We start from the raw sequence: 14,581 nt of genomic DNA, 5'->3' as shown, positions 1-14,581 counted from the left end.
ATGTTAATCAAGATGTAAACTTAAAATCCACTTTGTTTAACCCTATTATGCAGGCCTCTGTATTGAAGGGAAATAATTTTAAGTGGTTGCTTTAAACTGCTCTGGAACCTGGTTTCCTACTTAGGAAACCAACTGTTTAACCTGTACTGGTTTTCAAGATTTGGTTCTTCAAGACACTTTTTGGATCCGGCTCAATTTGCAATGTGGATGGAGCCTTTGGGAGTAACATACCATTGAGGTGCTTAGATAGTGTGATAGTGAACAGGATACAATAGAGCAATTATAATGTTTCAAGGGATATTGAGAGCTGTAGTTTTCTCTTGGGAGGTCACACAGAAAGTAAGGAATTGCTGGGACACTCTCTGGAAGCAACAGCACATTTCGGAGAGACTACACCTCCCAGCATCCTTTGATGATCTGTAGCTCTTGGTTCTAAAGCAAACAGAAAAGTTAATCTCTGAGTCCGGCAGATAATTTCACATCTTCGAAGTGAATAGTAGCATAGATCTTATTAAATGTCATAAATTCTTTCCTGTTTCAAGGATGCATGTATGGTAAAATAGTTTAGATTATATAGCATAGTATTGCACAAATTTATAGGGAGGCGTAGCATGTTTTGAAGCATTCACCTTTGTTTTATGCCAACAAGTGGGAGGAAGGAGGTGATTAAATCAGTGCTGACAGGGTCAGCTTTAACTAACCCAGGGCAATTCTGTCCCTGCAGCTACCCCACAGTTAGGATGAAATCCTGGCTCCACTGAAGTCAATGGCAAAGCTTCCATTGGCTTAAATGGAACCAGTATTTAAACCCAGGGTTTTAAACCTGGCTTGGCCACTGACTTGCAGTTAGACCTCAGGCAAGTCACTTCACATCTTTGTTCCCCCTCTTTGTTCCTGCATCTGTCTTGTCTGTTTAGATTGCAAGCTTTTCAGGGCAGGGACTGTCTCTTGTGTGTTTATACCATGTCTAGCACAGTGGGGCCCTGATCTCAGCTGGGGCCTCTTGATACTAATTCATAATAATTAATAATATTTCTAGGTTAGTAACTGTGCACTTGGCCCAGCAACAGCCTCCTCCCTGCATGGATCCTGAACCCCACTGGTCCTATATATAGTCAGGAAGGACTGATGATGTGGGGGTGGCACCACTTCTGTTCCTTGCTTTGGGCTGGTATATCTGGATAACTCCACTCATGGGAGAGAAGGGGGTGATAGGGCCCAGAGTTACTTAGCATTTCTAAATGTAAGTATACACATAACAAATGGATAGTTTCTTATAGCATCTGGTTTGCTGTTTGTTATTACTAAATAGTTTTAGAAACCTAGGAATTGCCATATTGTATCAGCCCTTAGGTCCCTCTAGTCCAGTATCCTGTCTCTGACAGTGGCCAGCACCAGCTATTCCCGTGGAAGGTGCCAGGAACCCTGCAGTAGGACAGTTATGGAATCACTTTCTCCCAGAGGGAGTTTCTTCCTAACCCCCATCAGTTAGAGATTGGCTTGTGCCCTGAAGTATGGGAGTTTATATCCTTTCCTCATTTTTTTAAAAATCCTTACTATTATAGCTCTGGAAATTAACATTATCTGTATAAATAGCCAATCTTGTTTTGAATCTTTCTAAGCTTTTGGCTTTATGGATACCTTTTGGCGGTGAGTTTCACGGGCTGACTTGTAAACCATGTAAAAAAAAGTATTTCCTTATGTCATTTTTAAATTTACCTCCTTTCAGTTTCTTTGAGGAACTCCTTGTTCTTCTCTTTATGAGACAAGGTGAATAGAAGTGGCTGATCTACCTTTACTCATCCAAGTAGCAATGGGTCAAACCGTGTAGGCCTTGCTTAGGCAAAACTCCCATTATGTTTTGCCTGAGTTATAGAGGCTGTGGAAGGACTGTATGGTTGAGCCCACATCTGAGAGGAAGAATGGTCTTGTTGACTGATCTACAGCCTATTTGTGGTTCTGCTACAGTCTTCAGGCCTAATCTTGCAGGTTAGGCCGCCCTTATGGACCTCCCATTGATGTGAATGGGTTTGCTGGACCAAGCTCTCCTCTGTGACCTTGGGAAAGTCACATAGTTTCTCTGGACCTCGGTTTCCAATTTTGTAAAATGAGGATAATGTTACTTATCTACTTGATTGAAAGAATTAATGTACGTGCGAGTGCTCTGTGATCCAGGGATGGAAGGTGCTATAGAAATGCAATAATTGTGATTCTGAATTTTTATTTCTGAATATTGGAGATCTATATACTACCAGTATTTCATTTTGTCCAACCTCTTCTGCCATATCTGGTTCTATAGCGGCTTTGTGAATAGCAGAAGCAAAGCGCTGCAGTTAATGCCATCTTTGACTAGGAGTTTGTGTAAAACAAAAAGAGTGGAAGAAGAATAATCTCATGTTGCTATGACCTGCAGCCCGATCTGCTTGGCAGTTTAGTTATTGATTTCAATGGGAGAAGGATCTGACCTGTTATGCTTTTTATTAATGATATTGGCAGTGATATGAGTGGAGAATGGCTGGCAATTAGGCTTGGAACAATTATTGATTATTGTGATTTTCTGAATTGATATTTATTTTCAAGTAGCTAATACTGATAATCCTTCACAGTGCAGAATGCGGCCTCTTTGACCTGCCTTTCTTGTATAGCAGTCCAGATGAAGCCACTTCTCATGATCTAACACTGTCCTGTCAGTGGTGTGGGATAGACTTCTAGTTTAAAAATGCCTGCTGGCTCCCGTGTCTTTCAGATCTTTGTTCATTGGCTAATACATGAGAATTGCTCCTCCACCTCCTCTTCTGAAATGACTTCTGATTTAAATTTCTGAAGGAGAGAGGAGAGAAATCCTCAAGTCTCAGATGGAGAGCCAAGATTAATACTGGTTATTAGTCAGCAGATAACCAATGAAAAGAAAACATATTTTTCACCTAGCCTTACAATCAATGTAGTATAAAGCCATAGATATAATGACTTGGAACAAATGAGAATATCCATGGTATGTACCAACAGAACTTGGTTCCATATCTATAAACATTTGGTATACAGAAATCTGCCTAACTCCTTCAAAAACTGCACGGTCTATTGCAGGGGTGGGCAAACGTTTTGGCCCGAGGGCCACATCTGGGTATGGAAATTGTATGGCGGGCTATGAATGCTCACAAAATTGGGGTTGGGGTGCAGGAGGGGGTGAGGGCTCTGGCTGGGGGTGTGGGCTCTGGGGTGGGGCCAGAAATGAGGAGTTCATGGTGCGGGAGGGGTGGTGGTGAGGGCGCCGGCTGGAGGTGCATGCTCTGGGTTGGGGCTGGGGTGAGAGGTTTGGGGTGTAGGAGGGTGCTCTGGGTTGGAATCGAGGGATTTGGAGGGCAGGAGGGGGATCAGGGCTGTGGAAGGGGGTTGGGATGTGGGAGGGGCTGGATGTGGCCTGCGGGCCATAGTTTGCCCAGCCCTGATCTATGGATGATTCAAATAATCACCATCAGTCCTCCTCTGTGGACAGTAAACTAACATTAAACAGCTGTAAAACCACTATATTTCAAAGGCCAGTAGAGCTGACCACTTGCTTATCTGTTCATGAGATTATATAAAAATAGATTCTGGAGTAAAGGAAAGGTATGTTTCAAAAATAGAAGCAACACCTCAGTCAACTTTCAGTTGTAGTGATGTGGCTCATAAAGGAGAGTTGCAGATAGCTGCTTAAGACCCAAAGAACACTCTCTGTGTTTTGGGTCTGTTGAGGTCACTATACCTTTGTCTGCACTTGGGAACATCAAAATAGTCTGTAGCAGAGGCATTGAGATCAGGTGAAATCTCGAGTGCATTCCAGAGGCTGAGAAGCTTCATTCGCCCTTGTGTTTGTTGCGTTCAGAAATAAATATTTCGTGGCAGGGAACAAAAATAACTCAAGTGCCTAGGACCCCTTCCTTTCCTTTTTCAGTAAGGGCATTTTGCAGAAGTATTGCAGAGCCGTGCATTTCTGCCTAATGGGACTTTCTTTGAACCCAAAAAGATAAAGTGCTTCCAGTGAATAACGAGAGATAAAAAGATGCTTTCTTTTTCCCTTGGTCAGCTTCGCTAGATCGTAAGGTTTTGTTTTTCCATCATTTCTGTTTTGATTAGCATGAAGCATCTCATTCCACAGTGAATTTTTTTTTTTTTTTTTTTTGGAAGAACAAAGACCCCCTTTGACCTGGATTTGGATGCATCTGTGACAGTCTACTTCACTGGATGCCAGCTGAGCATAGTGCATTTAATTAATGAAATAATAATGATGAACCGTGCCTGAACTTGCTCTGACGACCACTTGAAGCAGAAGCTGTAGTAAATCAGGGCGGCCTTGCACCCTGGCAGTAGTTGTCCTTCCCCGTTCTTGGTGCACTGAGGCATTGCATAAGTGTTAAGCTTTGCGTCCCAAACATGTCCCCACAGGGCTCACTTCATTCCCATTTCAAAACTCATCTCCCTTCCTTTAATTAAAAGTTAGCCAAAAAAGAATCCTTAACTTACTTTTTGTTTTTATGTGACCCTCTTAACCGCCAGTTGCATTAGGCTGATTAAAACCTAGAGCTTTCCCTTTATAACTATCTTAATGTAAAGAAAAGCCTGCGTAGAACTGCAAAACAGACTCAATGACAAGGTAATATATCTGTCTGTGTAATAGTTCTTTAGTATGATTACTGCAGCTGCAACTTGCAGATTCTCTCTAGCAGCCTAATAGTTCTGCATAACATAATAGCCTCCAAAATGGGACTTTCACTGATGGCCAAGGACCTAATTCTGCAAATCTTACTCCAGTTATGTGAGTGAGTAAGCGTTGCAAATAGGGCTACAGCTTTTTGGTCTCAGTTCTTAAAAGACCATTAGAACATACTATTGGTTGGTTGGTTTGGGTGGTTTTTTTTTTTTTTTGCTTTGTTTTGTTTGGTTTTGCCGTGCCTAATTGCTAAGCCCTCTTGCGCTAACATTTTGAAAGAAGAGGTTTGGAACACAAATACTCCCTCTATAAAATCTCCCTATGTGTCCTTTGCCACGGAAATTGGTCCATTGTTTTCAGGATCCCGGGTGAATGCAGACAGAATAAGTACAGGATGTACAAGAAGAAAAGACTCCCCCCAGTCAGCCTTTCTAAGGTCTTTGTTAGGATTCAGGCTGTTTGTTCACTTTTTCTCTCTTTTTTTTTTTTTTTTTTTTTTTTTTTTTGCTGGTGCTGTGGGGTGCCAAAATGTATCAATTAATTACAGTGAAATGTTCAAAGAGTTATTTGATTTGCAAAGGGGAATATTGATGCTCAGATGTTGTCTTCTCATGCACAGTATAGTGGAAGGGTATTTTAAATACCATTGTGACTTTTTTATGTGAGTGTGTATGTGGAGACTTAAAACCTTTTTATTCAGTTAATTAGCGTTTGGGATTAAAAAGGAAAATAATTTTTTTTTCTTTTCTACAAGAAAATCAGTAAAGTAATAGCATTAGGTGAGGCCAGTTTTTTTCAATATCTACTCAGAAATGTTCACTCTTCTAGGAAATTACGTTTCGCCCGAAACTGGTTTGCACTGGACTACCTGGAGCTTGCAGTTCTGAATTCCTTGCCACTCAGACCTCCCAATGAGCGCGTAAATTGCAGGAGTTCTGGGAACAGCGCCTTAGTGTGTATTCACACAAAACTTGCTGAGGGGAGAGGCTTCAGAATCATTCAGGTACCTATTTGCAACATTGACCTACTTTAGAAAGATTCTCTTTGGAAGAATCTGTATGTGTGGGATTGTCAGTGCCAGTTTCCCCAATCTCAAGATCTGTTTCATTTGACAGTATGAGAAGTACATTCCCTCATACTTCTCTCACATAAGAAAATGTTCTCTTTTTTAAATAAAAGGTGAATACTGTGCACATGCTTTCAGAGGAAGTGTTGTAAGCAAGATACGACAAGTAATTCTTCCTCTCTACTCCACGCTGATATAGCCTGAACTGGAGTATTGTGCCCAGTTCTGGGTGCCACGTTTCAGGAAAGATGTGAATGCGTTGGAGAAAGCCCAGAGAAGAGGAACAAAAATAATTAAAGGTTTAGAAAACATGACCTATGAGGGAAGACTGAAAGAAATGGGTTTGTTTAGTCTTGGGAAGAGAAGACTGAGAGGGCACATGATAAAAGTTTTGAAGTACCTAAAAGGTTATTACAAGAAGGAAGGAGAGAAATGGTCCTCTTTAACCTCTGAGGATAGGATGAGAGGCAGTGGGCTTAAAATACAGCAAGAGTGGTTTAGGTTGGACATTAGTAAAAATAGGGTGGTTAAGCCCTGGAATAAATTGCGTAGAGAGGTTTGGAATCTCCATCACTAGAGATTTTTAAGAGCAGGTTAGACAAACACCAGTCAGGGATTGTCTAGATCAGTGGCTCTTAACCTTTCCAGACTACTGTACCCCTTTCAGGAGTCTGATTTGTCTTGCATACCCCCAAGTTTCACCTCACTTAAAAACTACTTGCTTACAAAATCAGACATAAAAATTCAGAAGTGTCACAGCATGCTGTTACAGAAAAATTGCTTACTTTCTCATTTTAATAATATAATTATAAAATCAATTGGAATATAAATATTATACTTACATTACTGTGTATTATAGAGCAGTATAAACAAGTCATTGTCTACATAAAATTTTAGTTTGTACAGACTTCATTAGTGCTTTTTATGTAACCTGCTGTAAAACTAGGCAAATATCTGAATGAATTGATGTACCCCCTGGAAGACTTCTGTATACCTCCAGGGGTACATGTACCCCCAGTTGAGAACCGGGGGTAGATAATAAATAATAATTACCGTAGTCCTGCCATGAGTGCAGGGGACTGGACTCGATGACCTCTCAAGGCCCCTTCCAGTTCTGTGATTCTGTGAAGACAACCTGGTATGAATGGCAGTTCTGTAGTGAGTATGTATGACCTTCATTTCTTACCAAGGCATATACCCTTACTAACTTGAGGTCCAATGGCTTTAGCACCTCCATTCACAAATGTTACAAAAGCCTTTGGGAAGTGCTGTCTAATGCTTAGAGTACAGGAATGGGACTCGGGGCTCCAGGGTACAATTGCCAGCCTTGTGGCTCGCTCACTCTGGGCCCACGCTAGCTCCCATTGAAGACTGTGGGAATCTTTCTTTCCATTGGCTTCAAGTGACAGCTAAACCACACCTGTATAACCATGGGTAGGCCACTCAGTTTATTGATCTCTGAAACAAGCATAATTATACCTCCCTCACAGGAAGTTGAGAGTGCTAATTAATTAATATTTGTGAAGAGATTTGAGATCCAGACTTGAAGGTGCTCTAGAAGTGCATAATATTATGAGTCCTTTTCTGCTTTTGATGGCACTCAAAGCTTGGATGCTTTTCTCTTAAATATTTTCGTCCAACTGCACAGGCAGTTACACTGGCAACTTTGGAGTTGCCTTCTTGGCTGTGTCATGGTAAGGCTGTTGGTATATTGGCTATGTTGCTGTGGCACCCCATAATCTGCACTGAATATTTTTCCAGTTTCTCTTGAATTTTGAATATTTTTTTCCAGTTGATTTGTCAGGGTCCAAAACAAATACTTCGTGAAAACTATGCTTAATAAACACATGGAGACCTATGCTTAATAAACACATACCAACAAAATCTGAGGAAACTTAACAAGTAGAACAAGACCCTATTCATTACTGCACTTGTTTTACACATGGATTGCTGCACATAGTGACACACTTGGCTGCAAGACATCTTCAGGCTCTAACCCATTGTGCTTAAGATCAGGATGGAGAGAGTGATTCTGCTCTCGCTTATGTTGATGGTAGGAGTAACTCTATTGACATGAATGGAGTTACGCCAATATAAAACAGGTGTATGTGAAAAGATAATCAGCTCAGCACTCAGAATTCCTTTTCTAGTTTTGGTTCATGTAAGTCTTCATCTGAAATGGGCTTTAGCTACACATTTTGGATACAGATCTGGACCCATATTTTTTCAAAGGCATGAACTGTCAGAATCAGAGTCACTCCAGTCTAGTCTCAATGTTATTTAAATGTGAACTGAAATGATTTTAACTGTCAAGTTTGGAACATTTGGACCTGTGTGTTCCCGAACACAGTTGAGGACATCACTAGCAACTAAAGCAAAATGGGGAGCTTCATTTCTTAACATTTCTTAACACTATACAGGCCCATTCCAAAGCTCAGTAAAGTCAATGGGGAATTTTCCATTGATTTCAGTGGGTTTTGGATCAGGCCCTTGAACTCTGGTGGGTTTTCACTCAGGTCATGGTACGTGAATGAGGAAGTGCATTATTTTCAAAGAGTTTGGTTTAGATTATATTATTGGTTTGTAATTTGTGTGGGCCTGATCCTGATCCTGCATGCCCAAAGATTTCTGGAGGAGCTACTGCTGTGTATAGACTAAGGCTACGTCTGTGTCGCCCCACAGTTCAGACTGCAGGGGTATGAAATAGCAGTGTGCACCAAAGAGCTACACTGTAACTATCCTGTATGGACACTATCAGCATGGACTAAAATTTTCCTTGCTCACATTAGTGTAGTCAAAATAAGAACCTTTTCGTTCATGCCTGTAAAGTCCACATGTGGCAGTTACAGAGCAGCACACTGCGGGCAGTGTACACGAACCCTCAGACCTTGATCCTACAAACCCTTACACATCTGCTTAACTTTAAGAACCTGAGAAATCCCATCAAAGTAACTGGACTACTCACTTGAGTGAAGTTAAACACTTCCGTAAGGCTTTGCAGGACTTGGGCCTTAACTAGTATGCAGTATACTTAGTCATAGCATGTAGTCTATTACTCAGTATTACTTTTAACATTTTTAAAAAATTATGTTTGTAGGATAAGGATTTTTATTCACTGTAGTATGATATGTTTATTAATTTATTTTGATTCTTTTAAATTCCTTAGGAAAGTGTATGTGACATCAAAAATCACACAAGATTCTAACAGTTCTTTACCTAAATTGATAATTGCATATTTCAGATTTTTAAAAATTAAAATTGTATAAAAACAAGAGGCACAATAAAATATGTATGATTGACTTCACGTACATAGAGCATGGAAGTGCAACAGATAGATGATTTGGGAATCAGGTAACGTTGGATATAATAATAGTTCTTAAAATAAGGTTGATGCACTACTATGCCCTTTAAAGAATAAAATAACTTCTCATGTTTATATTTGTTTTTTAAAGAGACTCGATCAAGTAGTTTTGATCTTTCTCCCCCACCTCCCAATATTTTTAAAAGTTTTCTAAAATTTAATACAAATCAAACGTTTTGATGAATGTATTGTTTTATTTTTAATTAAAGATTTTTTTAAAGATCTGGAGTCTAAATATTCCCCCACAGGGCTGAAGAGTGGTGCACAACAGTACTGAAACACAACAGCACTGTGCTAGTGCTTGACAAACAGTCTATAACTAGAAAAGTGAAACTGACCTGTCCAGGTGTTCACTGACTGAGCTGAGTGAAATATAAATAGTAAGCCAAACAACATCAGTGGTCAATACTATTGATGTTACGGAATCATCTATCAAACTCAGTCAAAATCAGGGCCCATTGTGATAGGCACCATATAACCTATATGAGACAGACCCTGTGTCCCAAAGACCTTAAAATTTAATTGCATTTATTTTAAAACTTCTTCCATTCTTAATATTCTAAGGATGGGCAGTGTGGTCTGGTATATAGAGTGCTGGCCTGGGGCTCACAAGACATGGGTTCTTTTCTGCATTCTGCCACTGGCTTGTTGATCCACCATGGGCAAGTCATTGCACCTCCCTGGGCCCTCAGTTTCTTCATATGTAAAATGAGGATAATGATATTTACTTCCCTGGCGTAAAATTGCTTTGAGGTTTACTGATGAAAAGCTAGATAAGAAGAAATTATTATATTCTTAATGCAAATAATAATACTTATTTTAACCTATTATTTTTAGGTGAATAAAGCCGTTTTGAAACGCTAAGGCCATTTTGTTCAGTCACATCACCCCATGTATCATTTTTTTCTCATTATATTTTTATCCATTAAAGGCTAGATCCTGCTTCTTGTGCCAAGACCAAGTAGTCAGGAGATCAGTGGGAGCAGAAAGGAGGTTAGGAATCTTTTCATCCAGGAACCAGGAGCGGCTCCAGGCACTAGCACGCCAAGGTGAAGGCGGGGACCTCCTACATGCAAGCCGCCAAAGGCAGCTGCCTTGCCGTGCTTGGAGCAGCAAAATACCTAGCTCCGCCCCCTGCAGGAAACCAAAAGCTGCTGTAGCCACCCAAACTCCTGTGCTCCCATTCTGTGGTGAGCAATGGCTGATTGATCCACATAATGTGATTCTGCCTGCTGCACCCCTGCCCTTTCCCATCTGATGTGACCAATGAACTCAGGTGTGCCAGGACTATGTGACTGAGTGAGTAAAATATAAATAGTAAGGAAAACATACCATCTCATGAAAATACCTCATATAAATCTTTTCGCACAACAGAAATGAACCATCACAGATCTGTGGCCATAAGAAAAGTGATAAGGATTTTAAACGTCACAGCCCAAGTCTTGGGTCTGGCCTGATTGCTCAATGTAAGGTGTGGTGGGGAGGCAATCATCACCCTTGGTGGAACTGACTCAGGTTCTGAGGCAAGATAGCGCCTGTGGGCCACTATACCAGTGGGGATTTGACAGAGTGAAGCATAAAGACCTGAATGGGGGCCAGGTTGTAACCTCACAGAGTACCCTTTCAATTGGTACTGTACTGCAGTACGTGAATATACTTAAAATATACATCTTTTTTGCAGTTACACTTCCTCTCCTGCAAAATGATAAAGTTAATATTGGCAGGACTGATGCTGCTTCCCACGTTTTAACGCATAGTGATTTGTTTTTAAATAGCTGAACTATAAACCCCTGATAAAAGTGAGTTTTGAATGGAAATGCTGGCAGAACTTTAACAATAGTGCAAGTACCTTGCATTGGTGAATATTCTGGCTCTTATTTCAGAAGACTAGAGAGACAGTCAAGTGGTTCAGGGGAACACTCATGTTCTGTGATGATACGGAGATGAATATGATATAAAAACCTGGTTAGCAGAGGAATAATCCTCCCATCTCACATTTAGGTGGGTTGAAATCATCTGTTGTTAGCTGAAAGTACCTCTGCAGGCTTGAAAACCAGCTCTATAATTAGCATCTATTATCTGTGGAGAGCCTTGGCAAGCAATGATGTGGCTTTAGCTGCCATTGTACATGGGAGACCCCCTTTGCAGCAGGCAAAGACTGCATGTCTGTGAACAAGCAGTCTTCTGACACATGTCTCTGGGCCTCAAGAAGCCAGAGGGACGGAGAAAGTACAGTGAAGCAGGATAAAAAGTTTAGTCAGAGATATACAAGGGGCAAAAATTACCACGAAAACTGTAACTTAAATATGAAGAAATGGTCTTCAGAGAAGTGACAAGGAGCTAATTAATGGGATCCATATCCACAAGTTACAATAATGCCATTTTTAAATTGAGTTTTTGTGGCAGAGCATCTGAACAAAAATTGCTAAGCTTTGCTTCCGTTATGTAGTAAGTGGTGCATGTGGTGTGAAAGACAAGCTGCAGTGCGATAACAGGACTATCTCTTCTATGCACAAAGAAGGATTCTGTATCTGATCAGCTCGACTGCATGCGCTGGTAAATATTGGTCCACGCTTACTTGGTCATAGAATGTATTGTATTGGTTAATCAGACTGAATTTAGTAACTCTTTCTGTCTGAATTTGCTGATTTGCCATCAGACACTCCTGTGAATTTATTACTCTGTTTCATATTGGCACAGGATGCAGGATTAGCTGGGAGAGAATGTCGTGTGAGAAAGGGGGAAAACCCAGCTTTTTTCTTTGCACTATGTACTCAGGGTCAATTCAGAGAGTGAGTGCCTCTAATCTGAGTTTTTGGCAGGACTAGAAATAGAAGAAATGCCATCACAGCTCACTGATCACCTAAATTCATTTGGAAAAGTTTGCGGCTGATCTTTGTCAGCACCGACTTAGTGTTGTGGGGTTTTCTTCTTCATTTTGTGTCAGAACTACTCACCCTATTATAAAGAGGCATGGAATGCACTGCGCAATCAAATGCTTTGGTGACCTGGCAGTAGAAGGATTGTGAGGAGCACAGAGCAAATCAAAGAAGGTGGCTGCAGTACAGGAATTTCCAGAGACCTTTTCCCACTTCTCTAGTTTGCAGAAGTGCACACCTTTGTAGTTTTTAATTTGGAAGCGGACCTGGTACTTATCAAAGTGAAACACTGGCAAGAGCCAAACTTAATTTAGGCAGGCACTCTGCAGATTTTCTCCTTTATGGCTGTGCTAGTAGTGCATCACTGTCATAATGGCAGGATCCTATTATTACTGTTGTGGGGCTCTTCTGAACAGAGACTGATATTTGTTCCAAACTGTGCGGATAGTTTTGCTCTGTGGACTTATGGAGACTAGGATGAGACAAAACACTTGTTCTGCTTGTGATCTAAATCAGGATTTGAACTCAGGTCTAATTAATTAATTTATTTACAGCACTACAATATTCTTTGATGCATACTTTTGTCTTTGTAGCCACACTCATGATTTTCTCATGACTCCTGTGATATTGGATGTTTTGCTTTAAGCCTCAGCTCCAGGAGACAAGTAATTAGGTGAGAATCTCAGCTTTCATTTAAAAAAAGAAAGTTTCTAGCTCACAGGGTTATGGAAAGAAGCTAAAATATGCAACCCAAGTGCATCCAGAAGGCTCAGAAAACAAGAAGGCAAATAAAAAGAACCCCCAAATGTATTAAGTATCAGAGGGGTAGCCATGTTTGTTTGTATCCACAAAAATAACAAGGAGTCCAGTGACACCTTAAAGGCTAACAGATTTATTTGGGCATAAGTTTTCGTGCATCTGAATAAGTGGGTTTTTTACCCACAAAAGCTTATGCCCAAATAAATCTGTTAGTCTTTAAGGTGCCACTGGACTCCTTGTTGTTTTTGTGGATACAAACAAACATGGCTACCCCTCTGATACTTAATACATTTGGGGGTTCTTTTTATTTGCCTTCTTGTTTTCTGAGCCTTCTGGATGCACTTGGGTTGCATATTTTAGCTTCTTTCCATAACCCTGTGAGCTAGAAACTTTCTTTTTTTAAATGAAAGCTGAGATTCTCACCTAATTACTTGTCTCCTGGAGCTGAGGCTTAAAGCAAAACATCCAATATCACAGGAGTCATGAGAAAATCATGAGTGTGGCTACAAAGACAAAAGTATGCATCAAAGAATATTGTAGTGCTGTAAATAAATTAATTAATTAGACCTGAGTTCAAATCCTGATTTAGATCACAGCAGAACAAGTGTTTTGTCTCATCCTAGTCTCCATAAGTCCACAGAGCAAAACTATCCGCACAGTTTGGAACAAATATCAGTCTCTGTTCAGAAGAGCCCCAAACAGTAATAATAGGATCCTGCCATTATGACAGTGATGCACTACTAGCACAGCCATAAAGGAGAAAATCTGCAGAGTGCCTGCCTAAATTAAGTTTGGCTCTTGCCAGTGTTTCACTTTGATAAGTACCAGGTCCGCTTCCAAATTAAAAACTACAAAGGTGTGCACTTCTGCAAACTAGAGAAGTGGGAAAAGGTCTCTGGAAATTCCTGTACTGCAGCCACCTTCTTTGATTTGCTCTGTGCTCCTCACAATCCTTCTACTGCCAGGTCACCAAAGCATTTGATTGCGCAGTGCATTCCATGCCTCTTTATAATAGGGTGAGTAGTTCTGACACAAATGAAGAAGAAAACCCCACAACACTAAGTCGGTGCTGACAAAGATCAGCCGCAAACTTTTCCAAATGAATTTAGGTGATCAGTGAGCTGTGATGGCATTTCTTCTATTTCTAGTCCTGCCAAAACTCAGATTAGAGGCACTCACTCTCTGAATTGACCCTGAGTACATAGTGCAAAGAAAAAAGCTGGTTTTCCCCCTTTCTCACACGACATTCTCTCCAGCTAATCCTGCATCCTGTGCCAATATGAAACAGAGTAATAAATTCACAGGAGTGTCTGATGGCAAATCAGCAAATTCAGACAGAAAGAGTTACTAAATTCAGTCTGATTAACCAATACAATACATTCTAATGACCAAGTAGCGTGGACCAATATTTACCAGCGCATGCAGTCGAGCTGATCAGAATACAGAATCCTTCTTTGTGCATAGAAGAGATAGTCTGTTATCGCACTGCAGCTTGTCTTTCACACCACATGCACCACTTACTACATAACGGAAGCAAAGCTTAGCAATTTTTGTTCAGATGCTCTGCCACAAAAACTCAATTTAAAAATGGCATTATTGTAACTTGTGGATATGGATCCCATTAATTAGCTCCTTGTCACTTCTCTGAAGAACCATTTCTTCATATTTAAGTTACAGTTTTCGTGGGAATTTTTTCCCCTTGTATTATCTCTGACTAAACTTTTTATCTGCTTCACTGTACTTTCTCCGTCCCTCTGGCTTCTTGAGGCCCAGAGACATGTTGTCAGAAGACTGCTTGTTCACAGGACATGCAGGTCTTTGCCTGCTGC

At 40.6% G+C, this 14,581-nt stretch overlaps 2 protein-coding genes across 6 annotated transcripts in view; one reads left to right on the top strand and one right to left on the bottom strand.

The window, feature by feature from the left end:
• LOC115638227 (PHD finger protein 21A-like) overlaps positions 1–5,874 on the top strand; it is a 49,328-nt gene extending 43,454 nt beyond the window's left edge. Inside the window, exon 4 of the mRNA XM_030539817.1 lies at positions 5,516–5,874. Coding sequence (XP_030395677.1) covers positions 5,516–5,602 — 87 coding nt within the window. The 3' untranslated portion in view covers positions 5,603–5,874. The remainder of the gene's footprint in view (positions 1–5,515) is intronic.
• LOC115638199 (PHD finger protein 21B-like) overlaps positions 1–14,581 on the bottom strand; it is a 386,151-nt gene that overhangs the window by 316,970 nt on the left and 54,600 nt on the right. The gene's annotated exons all lie outside the window — the stretch shown is intronic.

The sequence above is a fragment of the Gopherus evgoodei genome, chromosome 1, assembly GCF_007399415.2.
Source record: "Gopherus evgoodei ecotype Sinaloan lineage chromosome 1, rGopEvg1_v1.p, whole genome shotgun sequence".
Classification (NCBI taxonomy): domain Eukaryota; kingdom Metazoa; phylum Chordata; order Testudines; family Testudinidae; genus Gopherus; species Gopherus evgoodei.
The sequence above is the reverse complement of the archived record's forward strand: the minus strand, read 5'-3'. Positions and strand labels throughout refer to the sequence as shown.